The sequence below is a fragment of the Melospiza georgiana genome, chromosome 3 (assembly GCF_028018845.1).
Source record: "Melospiza georgiana isolate bMelGeo1 chromosome 3, bMelGeo1.pri, whole genome shotgun sequence".
In the NCBI taxonomy this organism is placed as follows: Eukaryota; Metazoa; Chordata; class Aves; order Passeriformes; family Passerellidae; genus Melospiza; species Melospiza georgiana.
The window spans coordinates 100,609,210-100,622,258 of NC_080432.1; the positions used below are offsets into that span (position 1 = coordinate 100,609,210).

Below are 13,049 nucleotides of genomic sequence, written 5' to 3' on the forward strand. Positions count from 1 at the left end.
GAGGGGTAGGCTTTAATTAGGTGGTGGTTGATAATCTGCCATTCTGAAAAAAACAACTCTGCAGTCTTTACTTGAGGAAAACTCCAGGTTTGGCTGGTGCTTGCCTGGGTGTGCTCAGCATAGCTTGCCTGACTACTAAAGCAAGTTTAATATTTAAAATCAGAAAGTGTGACTGAATCACTTGGTTAGTTTATCATATGTAAAGTGTAAATATTTACTTTTTTTCTGCATTTAGAGGTCACACAAAGAATGGCCAATTAAGAGGTCATGCAGATAATTGTTTTTCTTTGTGGAATTTCATTGTGGTGGTACATTTTTCAAAGTGCTTTCTTACGTGTTTGGGCATGACTTAAATTTTTTTTCCTTGTATTGCAGGAAGTAGGAAACCTGAAAAACCTGCTTTGTCTGGATGTTTCTGAAAATAAATTGGAATGCCTTCCTGAAGAAATTAGTGGTCTGACTTCTTTAACAGACTTGCTTGTTTCTCAGAATTTACTTCAGGTCTTACCTGATGGCATTGGTGAGTCCAAAGTGAATGCTATCACACAGAACCATTTAACCCACTGTAACTGGAAGTAATTTGGCTTTTTAAAGTCTTTTTGTGCAAGAGATGAGCTTGTCTCATGTTGGTTATTATTCCTTTTGCTGAGTAACAAATGCATAGCTCTATTAATGCTGCATTTTAATTGTCTGCATAATGATTCCTTCATAATCCTCTTTCAGTCTTAACTTGATACCTCCCAACAACATAAATGTTAATATGTCCCTTCAATTCCCATTGTATCCATTTCACCATCAGAACTCTTTAACACTGTAAAATTTTAGCTTGTAATGTGCTGTGAGTCAAGTGATAAGACTGACTGAAAGTATCACTACCAAAAATTCAGAATTTTGAATGGTGATGTGTATTTATCTTCAGCTAGATAATGTGATTAATCCTCTACTGAACCTAGTGGAAGACTCTTTGCCTTGCAGTGCATTAATCCTTGCCTTGAGGATTCAAACTACAACCTTTCTGTGTCTGACCCCTTAGACTGGGTTCAGTAATTGAAGAATGTTTCCTGAAGCATTACCAGTGCCTTTTTTAAGGTGTATGTTTTTTACCCATGCAGTAGTTGTCACAAGTAGACGAACAAGCTTTTTTTTTCCTTTACTCATCAGCTGTTTTTCTGGAAAGTTCCACATTGTAGGAGTATGCCTTCTCCTTGGGGGGACTTTTGTTTTTTTAAAGACCCCCCAAAGTAAAGATGTAGGGGAAAGAGGACTCGTTAATATGGTTTAACACTATTTAACATTCAGAAAAGAGTGGTCAGACCTTCCCCCTTCCTATATATTCTGTATAAGACTAAGAAAAGTTTCTCTAGAAGTTGACTTGTGGGAGTGGTCTGGAAGTTGTGGGTCCTACAGCTGCCTAATTTGTGTTTGTCAGGGAGTTGTAGCAGCCCTCTCTGCTGACCTGTGCTGGCCAGTACAGTTGTTGTACATCAGAAATGGAGGTCAGTGCCATTTGTTGTACATCAGAAATGGAGCTGTAGCTTCTGAAAGGCAGCAGCCCATGCACCTGGCTGGACAGAGCTTGTTGGCAGAAGAGAACTTTGCTGGTCTCTGTGGCAGCTCCTGGGCATTGCCCTGCTCATCGCTGGATCCGTGGTGGGACTGGTGGATCTGCAGAGCTCTCGAAGCAGGGCTCTCACCAGCAGCAGTGGCTCAGTCAGCTGTGCCTGCGTCCCCTCAGTCCCCAGAGCTCTGATGGAGCTCCAGCACCCCCAGGCAGCCTGTGCCAGTGCTGCACCACCTCCCACTGAGGAAGCTGCTCCGGTGGCCAGATGGGATCACCCACGCTGTGGTTTGCAGCCATTGCTGCCTCACCTGCCCCTGCAGAGGAGAGTTTGGCTCTCTCGTGTCCATAACTGCCCTGCAAGGGGCTCTGGGCAGCTCCCAGACGCCTCCTTGGCTGTCTCTTGGTGGGAGTCAACAAAGCCAGCTCCTTCAGCTTTAGCTCATATGTGCTCTGGCTGTTCTGATAGCTTCCTACTGGATCCCCATCACTTGAACAGGGGAGTTGAGGGGGAAAACAGGACATCACATGAAGCTGAGAATGATTTTACAGGTGTGGTTTAATTGCAGGTTGATAGGATACAACAACTTCCATTGATCTGTTGGCTGTAATTCTAATTAGTAGTCTAGTTGGTGTTTGTTTCTGATGAGAGCTCACTGCTGTTTTCTATTCAGCCTGGTGCTCACCATAAATATCCATGTCCTTTCCAGCGGGGCTCTTGTATAGCTGTTTATTTCACTTCCCAGCCTGTGCTGGTGCACAGGTTTATTCTTTCTGGGTGCAGAGCTCTGCACTTCTCTGTGCTACACCTCAGGTTTCCCTTTAGGTTGCTATCTTTCTGTGTCAGGCATCCCTTCGTGATTTAGCATCATCAGTGAATTTGGTACTCCGGACTATTACAGCTGTTTTGGACCACACAGGGATGGCAGTGAGGTATCAGCCCCTAGTGTTGTCTCCTGAATTCTCTATTATGGGCTCTGCCTGAGTCAGCTTTTGCACCAAAGACCATTCTGATACAAAGGAGTAGAACAAATTGAGTTTTCTGCCCTGAAATAGTATTTTGTTCTTCATGAGAAAATGACCTTCAAGAGAAATTTGATTTCTCATCTAAAGAATAAACTTCGGTTTCCTGTCTGACTAATTAGGTTCCCTGTTAGGACAAAGATACCTTGATCCTGTTTGGGTTTGGGCTGTCACTTCAGTGCAACATAGTCTCACTGTGGCTGATTAGGTGTAGGTGATCTTCTGAACATTCCTTTATTAATAAACATGTATAATTGAGGAACAAACAGATAATTTTCACTTGTTTATAGGCATTTGGGTTGACATATCCTTGGTATTTACATGAGATATCCTTCAGATTGTAACTTTATTACAGTTTATTATGCTTAAATGTTGACTATGAATATTTATATTGAGTATGAATTCAGTGGTATTAAAACATACAGAAATAGTGCAAGCACTAAATGAAGTGTGCTTGGGTTATTTTATTTTACAAAAAAAAAAAAATTCATTGTTTTAGAAGATTTCTGGAAATTTTGCAGCAGCAGTAAAAATGTACATATTTAAAGGTACACTAGACTAAAAATCCATGTTGTTGTTTCTGTCCAGGAAAATTGCGGAGGCTGTCCATTTTGAAGGTTGATCAGAACAAACTGATCCAGCTAACTGATTCCATTGGAGACTGTGAAAGCCTTACTGAACTAGTTCTCACAGAAAACCAACTGCAGGTATGCATGGTCATGGCTGCTCAAATGGCAGGTGGTAATAAGAGCTGCTGTTAAGTGCTGAATCACTTGGCTCATTAGGTTACTCACCCTTGCTACTGCTAAGCAGTGCATTTTCTTTAAATGCATCTTATTTCTTACCTGTTAAATGAATGTGGAGATCACATTGTGTGTAGTAACAATCCACCCTTCAAATGCTTAAGCAATTACATATTCACTCCTGAGTCTTTCATGACCAGTGAGAGAATTGGAGCATGTGGAGTGCAGGTATCACTTACTGAGTTGTGCTTTTGATGGGGGATTTGTGTTGTATTGCATTATTGCCAGTTTTTGCTGTGCATTATCTGGATCAGTCTTGCAGGAACTGAATAGAAGCCCTGAGCATTGCAGAACTTGTACTGCTCCTTGCTCTGCTGATCTGCTCTAGACAGGTGTTAAATGTGATGTGTGGTCAAATAAAATAAAATCTCAGAATAATTCCTTCTGTTAGGTGTTTCCTTCCATTATTTTGAAACTTCATGTGACACTGACACTTGGAGAGTAGCTGTCTTTAACTAAACTAGGTTTGAGCATTTCTTAAGCTCAGTTGGTACTTGGTTGACTTAGAAGCTTAAGACTGTTAAGAAGATGCCTCTCCAACAGTCAATTCATAGCACCTGAGTTAGGGGATAGCTAACTGAGAAGCAAATTTGGGAATGTAAAGTTGGATAATACACCTATGTACATGCATTCTGCACACAGCTGTTGTGTGTCTGTTACTGTAGTGCAGAGATAATTAATGAGTGAATTTGTGTTAGAAACTGACATTCCTAGACACTTGCTCTGCAATATAAACCTTTGGATCTTTTTTGGAAAGTCTGGCAGTAATAAGAATTAACTACACTGCAATTTTGAAAGTGGATCGACTGTTAATTAACTTTAAAAGTGAGTTAAGTGGTTTTTCTTGACTCTTGTTTATTTATGAATTGTTTGTATATTATTTTGTTTTTGTTGCCACAGTCATTGCCGAAGAGCATTGGAAAGCTAAAGAAGCTGAACAATTTGAATGCTGATAGAAACAAATTAACATCCTTGCCCAAAGAGGTAAGTTTTGTGCAGATGACATTGTAGAAACAGAGAACTCTTGATTTCAAATGCCTATGAGAAGTAGCAGGCAACTTTGGTCCAGTGGGTATTCTTTGCAAACTGATCACAACCAGAAACTTGTCCACTAGATCTGAACCGTAGTGATTTGGTGGCTTGAAAGTCCAAAATGTCTTTGCAGTTGAACAGAAAGGCTTGGATTTAATTAGCTTGTAACTAACTTGGGTCTAATTGCTTTTAACTGGTAATTCCCAGTGTGGATGTCAGGTCCTGCACTATTTGAAGACTTGGAGTTCTGGTAGGGTGAATGCAACACCAAAATGTCTCTTCTGCATGTAGTATGAAACTACTGCCACACTCTTCCTTACCTCACTTCTGTGACCAATATCAAAGGGAAGGTTTCATACTCTGAAAAGTGGCTCAGTGACTGTCTTGACAGTCTTTTTGGTGTTGGAGATCTCTGTACTACTTCTGCCCTCAAACATAAGGACATGATGTGACCCAAGATACTTCATATTTTACAACTATGAGCACTAGGACTTCTTGTCTGTTGTAACAGTATGTGGAATGAAATGAGGCTAGAGTTTGTGTTGTGAAACTAAATATAATGAAGGGTTTACTAGTTTAGTTCAGCAGTAAATTGTGGAAAGAATCTGGGAAAGCAGCATCCTGTGATAGGAGCATGGAGCTGTGTGTTGGTTCTGTTTGTACTATTTTTTCTCTGTGATTTTTTTCCAAGTAATTCTCCCTCTTAATTTTCCTATCTAACATGTGGCTCTGAGCTTTTGTTCTCCACTTTCAGTCACTTAAGGAGAAGGCGGGTTATGTACTCAGGTGACAGCCAGTGGATGGAAATTGAGAGGAGTATCAGCTGTGGCTCACTTCCTTACGGAGCTTGGACAGCTAAAGAAGGAGGTGTGAGGAGGAAGTGAAGTGGCAAAGAGATGGGTGAGAGCTGATTGTCTGAAGAAAAGGGATCAAGCAGGGGTAGAGGATGCTGCTGTGGCACTGGCAGCAACAATTCCAGTGCCCTGGGTCTGAGCCACCACAGGCCAGTCACCTAATTGAGGGAAGGTGAGGGGTCAGACATGTGAGTACCGCAGCTTTTCTAGCAGAACAGTGTCTTCCCTGCTGTGGTGCTTCTGGTTTTGAACAAAGAATTGTGACAGGGCTTACCCAGACAGGTTGTATGATGGCTAGCAAGAGACAGGACCCTGGGAAGACTACTAGGATTGGTATGTGATAGCAGTTTTCATCTTAAAATAGGCTGAGTTGGAAGGAACCCATCAGGAGTCCACCTCCTGGCCCTGCACATGGCACCCCAAGAGTCATCCCATGTGCCTGAGAGCATTGTCCAAACACTTCCTGAACTCTGTCAGGCTGTGCTGTGGCCACTGCCCTGGGGAGCTGTTCCAGTGCCCAACCACCCTGGGTGAAGAACCTTCCTGTAATACCCAGCCTACACCTCCCTTGGCACAACTTCAGGACATTACCTCCATTGCTGTCGCTTTTCACTGCAGAGAAGAGATCAGTGCCTGCCCCTCCTCTTCCTGCATGTGGAAGCTGTAACTGCAGTGAGGTCTCCCCTCAGTCTTCTCCTCTCCAGGCTGAACAGACCCAGTGACCTCAGTCGCTCCTCACACAGATTCTCCTAAAGCCCTTCACCATCTTTGTTAACCTCTTTTGGATGCTCTCTAATAGCTTAATATCTTTCTGATCTTTTGTTCATTCAGCAGAAGACTTTCTTTGCTAAAATACCTGTACTTGAGACTTGTGCAATTTTATGTCCACTCCACCTTTGAGCAGAATTGTTCTGAGTTTTGCATGGAAAGTTTTACTGGTACAGTTTATTTCCAGATTGGCCATTAATAGCTTGTGTTGTGTATAAGTACTTTTCTCAGTTAATGGAGTATATAGTATTGGAGGTGGTGCATAAGGGCAGTCAGTGTGGCTTGGAAGGAGCAGGGACAGGACAGGCAAGAGGAGAGGGCTCAGCTGCAGAAGCAGGTGAAGCAGGATGGAGTGTGTCTGTTTGGGGGTGTAGTGCGGTCAGGAGCTCAGTGCAGAACAGTAGAGGCATTAATACTGAGCAACATACTGAAGGCTTGGAACCAGCAATGTTTTTCAGAGGGAGAGTGTGTTGCTCAGTTGGTGAAGGAGCTGGGAGATATCCAAGGGTGAAGTGAAAGATGAGAAAGTGTCTAGTGCACATGAGAGAGGGAGGGGGGCACCTGCACAGAAGTGGGATGAAGATAGGGATGAGCCTGTGTTTGGAGAAGGTGAGTAATGAGGAAATGGAAGGTAGTGTCTGGAATCAGGTGAGCTTTGGGGCGTTGTGGAAGTCCAGGAAATAAAAATGAGATAGGGTGGTTCCCAAGGGAGCTTGGCAGGGAAACAGAGCTCTTTGGCTCCCTATCAATGATTTTGAAATAGAATTTTTGTATTTCCTTTAAAGGTGTCCACACAAATATGTCTGTCTCATTAGAACAAATGCCTTGAAATTACATGTAAAGATTTTATGCTTTGCTCTGCCAATATTTAATTTTTTATTATTGAATTTTAAAGGAAGTCAGCCCTTCTCTAACTGCAGGGTCACCTCACTCTTGATCAGTGCATTTGAATTCCAAGCTGGTAATGTTAAACATAGAAAGAATAAACAACTCAAGCTCAAGGCTCTGACAGAAGTAATTTTAAACACCCTACCTGCTCTGTGTTGCTTAAGATGTTTCCTGAGACAGTAAGGCCAAGACTGGGGTCTCAGACCTCTGCATATTAAAATTAGTACTTGTACAAAATCAATACTTGTGAGTCCCAACTCACAGAAGCAGAGTTGGATGCAGAAGTAGAGTATACACTGGAGATATTTTTCCTCAGTATCTTTTCCTTTATGTGTTTTTCTTACCTCTTCTATTCTTTCCCTGCCTTACAAAGTGCTAGAGCAGCTGTGCATGTGTGGTCTTCATCCCAATAAAAACTGGATGTGGGAGAGGCTGTTACTGGTTTCTGTTGGAGAGAGGTAAAGACAGAGTTTGTAATGTGTGTAGAAAAAAGTGGAATTCAGCTGTAGAGAAGAGTACATCTAGCCAATATTGTATCTGCTTGGTGTTGCCAGAATTAGTCCTGTAGCAAAGACCACTCTTATAGATAGGATGGTGAAAATTATGTGCCTGGTGATACAATCTTTGAGTTTTAGTTTTTCTGTGGTGGGGTGTATTTTCTGGGGGGGAAGTGGATAGAAGGATGTTGATTTGATTTTGTTTTGTTAACAGTTTAAGAGAATTTGATTTTGAGTCAGTGTATTAAACCACATTGCAAGATAGCTTCAAGGCACACTTGTAAAACCATTCTTTATCTTTTGGTGTAAAATGTCTTGATTTGGGATTATTGAGAAGTTTGTATGCAAATATACCTTCATAGTTTCCTGGTTCAAAGGTTCTTCTGTATTGTATGGTGATAAAGGTAAAACCTGGAAGAACTGAATGTGTGACCAAGGCTTGAGTCACTGATAGATTTAATCTGCAGCATCTCGTTCTGCAGCTCAGCGCCTCTCTGACTGAAGTGTAAAACAGACTTCAGCAAGAACTGAGAATGTCTAAACCTGTTCATAGTTAGAAATGTTTTTCCCCTTAAACTTGAAAGACCTGCTTGGTGACTCTTTGGTGTTGAAATCCCACCCTGGCACAGGAATGCTGATGAAACTGGTGTGTTGATTTTGGCGCTTGCATAAATAACCTCCTTGGAATGTTTTCCAGTTTATAGCTTTTGTTAATGAGTCTTTACACCCAGCAGAGATCTGGTAATGTGTCCTTCCTGGCTCTGAGGTATATTGTGAGAATTATTACTCCATTAGGTAGAACTACAGGGGATTTTTTGGCAATAACTGTGCTTTTAAAATTTTTTTAAAATTAATAGAGACCACTTTGTTTTTTCTGATTTTAACTTTTGATGTCCTGTCTCTTTCTTCATTTGTGTAGAAGTATGTGTGTCTCAGAGGTAAAAAGAAAAAGGGTACTAAGCAAAAGTGCAGGAAAACTTAAACTTGTGTTGAGTCAGAGGGCTGAGAAGCTGTCTTGGTGAGCTCCTCTCCTACCATTCACCAGTGGTGCAGGAGGTGTTGAAGTGAGTTTGATGAAGATTTTCGTAGCAATTTTAAAGTTAATAATAAAAAGAGAATAATGGTTAATAATTATGAATCGGGCAGTTCTTTCCACCCCTAAATGTATTCTGTGCTTGCAGTTAATGAATTAGCATACTTTATGTGGAGCCAAGGAAAATTCTGACTTTATTTACTTTGAACCCAAACAAAATGTTGGATATGACATGCTGTAAAAGATTTTGCAACACAAGAGGAACTGTGTTTAAATTACCACTATATTTATCAGGCTTGTATAAGTCTGTGAGAGGTTTTGGTGCTGACAGCTGTTTTGAGAGTTGAATAAAAGAGATGTGTCACTGGACTTTTAGCTATTCACATGACAATTGAAGACTGATCATTACAGTATTTGTCATCATGTATTTTTTTTGCATTGCTTATAGCTGTGTGGAAGATGCTAACTGGTAAAGGACAGCAGAATTGATTCAGAGCTTTTGAGTAGTAAATGGATGTACTTTAGAGTCATTAGAAACACCAGCATTCTTGTAAGGCTTGCAGTTTGTGGAAGACTGTCTAAGATGTCTAGTACTGGATGTATGAATGGAAAAAAGCAGGAGGGTGAAATGCTAAATGCTGGTCATGATGAGAACATGGGAGGAGTTTTAGCAGTTGAGCTGACAGTCCTGTGTTTGTCCAAGCCTTACTGTTCCTCCAGAATAAGGAAGCTGTTAGAAAGGTGAGCCTCAGACTGAGACAGAAGAAAAGAGCAATAAGATCATCCATTAAAGGGTTTAAAGGGTTGAAGTTTTGTGTGGAATCCAGAGGTCTCCTAGTGACAGTCATCCTCTCAATCAAGCCCACCTGAATGCAAATATGCAGTTTTGTTCCATCTTCATAGTACCAATGATCTTAAAACTAGCACTTCATAGTAATGACCATTTACTGCCTGACTGACCTGTGGGCTTTGTTTTTGTGGTTTTCCTTTATCTAGGCTCACTGTTCTTTGGAGTTGGCGTGATGTGACAAGCCAATAACCCTTAAACTAAAGTTGCTAAAATGAACTAAGTCTCAGGAGTACGACTTAGGCATGCACAACTCATGTGAGATGTTTTCTTGATGTCCTGCTCACTACAGAAGAGTGTGAGGACTTCTTTAAGCCTCCAGTCCTTGGAACAGTTACTCATGTGCCTAGAACTAAGCACATGCTTGTCCCCATTAAGTGAAGTCCGTGCTGGAAATGCAGTGTGTGCTCAACTGGTGAATGGGCTTGTGGCCTCAGCTGTGTCCTTGGTGCAGATGTGGTGGTCTGGCACAGTTTGTTGTGAGCATGTGACCCTTGGAAAGCATGGCTCTGCCTCAGTTAGCCACTCTGAGCCAAACCAGTGATGTTCTGGTACCGTGTGACTTCATGGTGGCCCCCATGGCGTTTTCCTTTCCGCATGCCGTGTAGTGTGTGCACTTTGCCTCCGTGGTGTGGCTTCGTGTTTAGGTTTTCAGACATTGGACCTGGTGTCTTTCTGTACTGCTGGATGGGTGCCATCTTTGTTTGAAATGACAAAGATTTTAGTTGATTTTTAACTGTCAGCTTGTCTTTTTTTCCTTTGTGGTATCTCATTCAATGCTGCCTGTTAAATGCTGTCTGCATTTTCTAAAAACAGTTCAATTAAAAAAAATTCAGTGTCTCTTTTTTATCTACCCTACTACCCTGTTAAAATAAAAGGTCTTCACTACCTTTGAATGAAACAAAACCTTTGAACAGCAGCCTGTTAACTGATAGAAAGCAAAGTTAAATTAACTGAAGTTTAAATGATTTAGGAGTTGCAACGCACTTTGGCAGTAGAAGAATGTATGCTCTGTCTCCATTTGTTGGCATGCTCTTGTCCAGTATGGATAAAGAAAAATAAATTGAACATCTCTTGTATTTTCTTAATTGTTAGCCGCTTGGAAAATTATGGGTCAGGTAAATTGATAACCCTGTAAGTATTCTTCAGTCCACGGTTCTCCTATTCCTTTCATTAAGCTGCTTTAAATGCATGATGACTCAGGCTGTCCCAATTCCACTGCTGCATTTTTCCATTGTCAAAATTGCAGAAATTTTAGTCTCATCAGGGCTGCATGGCTTTACTTTGTTTGTTTGGCTAACCTGTGTGGATCTCCATGCTCCAAGACTGAGTAACACAAACTTCATTCATGGAAAGGCACACTTTGTGTACACTGAGGGCATCACTTGCCAGCTCATTAACATTCCCTAATTGTATTTCTTGCTTTTCACGGCTCCTCATGTTAGCAACACCAATTAGACACTTAGTGTGTATATATTGTTTTAAATATCACACTGTGTTCTGTGAACGTGTGAAGGCACATTATTTAAGAATTTATACATGCTTTAAAGTGAATAGTGGAATTCTTGAACCAAGAAATGTTTGCTTACTATTTGAGTGCTGGTTTCCAAGGGCTTTGATTCACGAGCTAAAATGGCTTGCAAGGTTCATGCTTCTGTTGTGCACACAGGGCTGGGAAAACTGATAATCTTGTGAAATAGTTGCATCTTAAAAGTGCAGTGATTTAAGGGAAATAGCACAGATTTTGTTTTGTTAAGAATGTAGCACTTGAACTTTCTGCTGTAAATAGCTTGTGAATCAGAAGCCTTGAGCAGCTGATTGCTGTTTTCTTCTGTTAAAAAGCATTTATGATACAAAGGAAGGTGAGTGGAATGTAAATGCTCCATTTGTTTTATTTTGTGAGTCACAGTTGCATCCTTTAAAAGTGGCTTTTTCCTTAGTAAATAGTGTATGTTAAATCAACACTATTTTTCCTTTGACTAGTTAAAATATTTTGTGCTGTTTGTCTTTAATCTTAGTCTTGGGTTTGGACTGAATTGTGGGTTTTGCAAAGACACAACTGACAGTTAACAAGAACACAATAATTTCATCTTAGTTTTGGGGACTCCTGGCCAAGGCATAGTTGCATATTGGCTATAGTGTGAGAGGAGAACCTTCTTAGATGTATGTCACTATAGATGTCCTCTCATTTTTTAACTGAGATTTTCCACTGTGTTTAGTTTGGACTCTAACTCTATTATTAGATTCTAAGTCAGCTTAACTTGAAAGCTTGAAATGGCATTGGGATATTTTGCTATTACTTGGAGTAAGAAAAGAAAATACTTTTTTCCCCTTCTTCTGGTGAGTTTTGGAACTGGCAAACAAACAACAATGCTCTTTGAAACTGTATGATAAGCAAACATAGGTAAGTTTCCTTTGTTAATATGAACAGAGAGTTACTTGAAGCAGCTTTTGAGTTGCTACAGCTAATAATCTTCCTGTTTATAGAAGTTCCCTCTCGAACATAAAATTGGAATGAGTTTTTTTAAATCAATTGTGGGGAGTTTGTCTTTCTGAAAGCAGCTACCTTTGGTGCAAGACGTAGATTTTTAAAGGTAAAACTGAAAAATGCCGTCTTTGCACTCAAAGAATGCAAAAGGTTATATTTGGATAAATTGATAGAGACAGAAGATATTAGATTAAAGAAGGCCAGTTCATGTGGAATTGTGTTGAAATGAGGTGCTTCTAATGAATCAGGGCATCAAAGATTTTACTCAGTGTTCTGTTTCTAGTGAGCTCTTCATTAATCTTTGTGGACTCAACAAATTTTGGGAGTTGGTTGGTATATTTAGCATTTTGCCTTGCTTCAAGGCCCATTGCACTTGCTTGGATAAAAAGTTGCCATGAGGAAAGAATGAATTAATATGTAAAACCTAGAGCTAGAAAACGTAAAGTGTATGGTTGTTTGTGAATGTTGGGCGCAGAATAGCTTCTGTGTGGTTACTGGTTTCTTCTGGGTGTGGAAGGCTCTGAAAGGTAGCTAGAATGTGACCTATATGTAAAGTTATCCATTATTTGCAGATACAGATGTTCAAGACAGTGCTCCTACAGACCTGCTTTAGGTCAGACTTCTCAGAAGCTGACACTTGTTTGCAGTCTGTACCTCTGGGGCAGTGTCTGGCAGGCATTGTAACTTGAATGTGCTGTGAGACACTCCGTGACCCGCACTGCATGCCTTTGTTACACTGTGGTACTGCAACAAAACCAGACTTGCTTTTTTTTTCCCCCCCTCTTCTCAAATGTAGGTTGGGGGCTGCTGCAGTCTTAACGTCTTTTCTGTACGTGACAACAGATTATCTCGAATTCCCTCTGAAATTTCACAGGCCACTGAACTTCATGTCCTGGATGTTGCTGGAAACAGGCAAGAGATTTTTGTATTTTCATGTTCTTTTGCTGTATTTACTTAATTCTTTCTGATAGCAAAAGATATTATGCCTAAGAAGAGAGTAATAAAAAACCAGTTATGACATTCATGTCAGTGTTACTGTTGAAATTGTCAAAGTAGTCTTCCCCCTGGGCCAAAAGTAGCATAAATTGTGTGTTGTCATGAGTGTGATTTTTGGATTACTTTGACCCTGAGGAAGAAATTGGATTTTTAAAAAAACCCTCTGGATTCATATATTTCTGTATTAAAACGGGGAATCTAGGCATGGATAGAGCTGCAGGTGGAACTACCAAGCTGTAATGTCAAGTGTCACCAATATTGA

The 13,049-nt window shown here is 40.7% G+C and overlaps 1 protein-coding gene across 1 annotated transcript in view; it reads left to right on the forward strand.

Annotated features, from left to right (window-relative positions):
- LRRC1 (leucine rich repeat containing 1) overlaps window positions 1-13,049 on the forward strand; it is a 69,001-nt gene that overhangs the window by 50,405 nt on the left and 5,547 nt on the right. Inside the window, exons 8-11 of the mRNA XM_058021191.1 lie at window positions 376-520; window positions 3,170-3,288; window positions 4,285-4,368; window positions 12,588-12,703. Coding sequence (XP_057877174.1) covers window positions 376-520; window positions 3,170-3,288; window positions 4,285-4,368; window positions 12,588-12,703 — 464 coding nt within the window. The remainder of the gene's footprint in view (window positions 1-375; window positions 521-3,169; window positions 3,289-4,284; window positions 4,369-12,587; window positions 12,704-13,049) is intronic.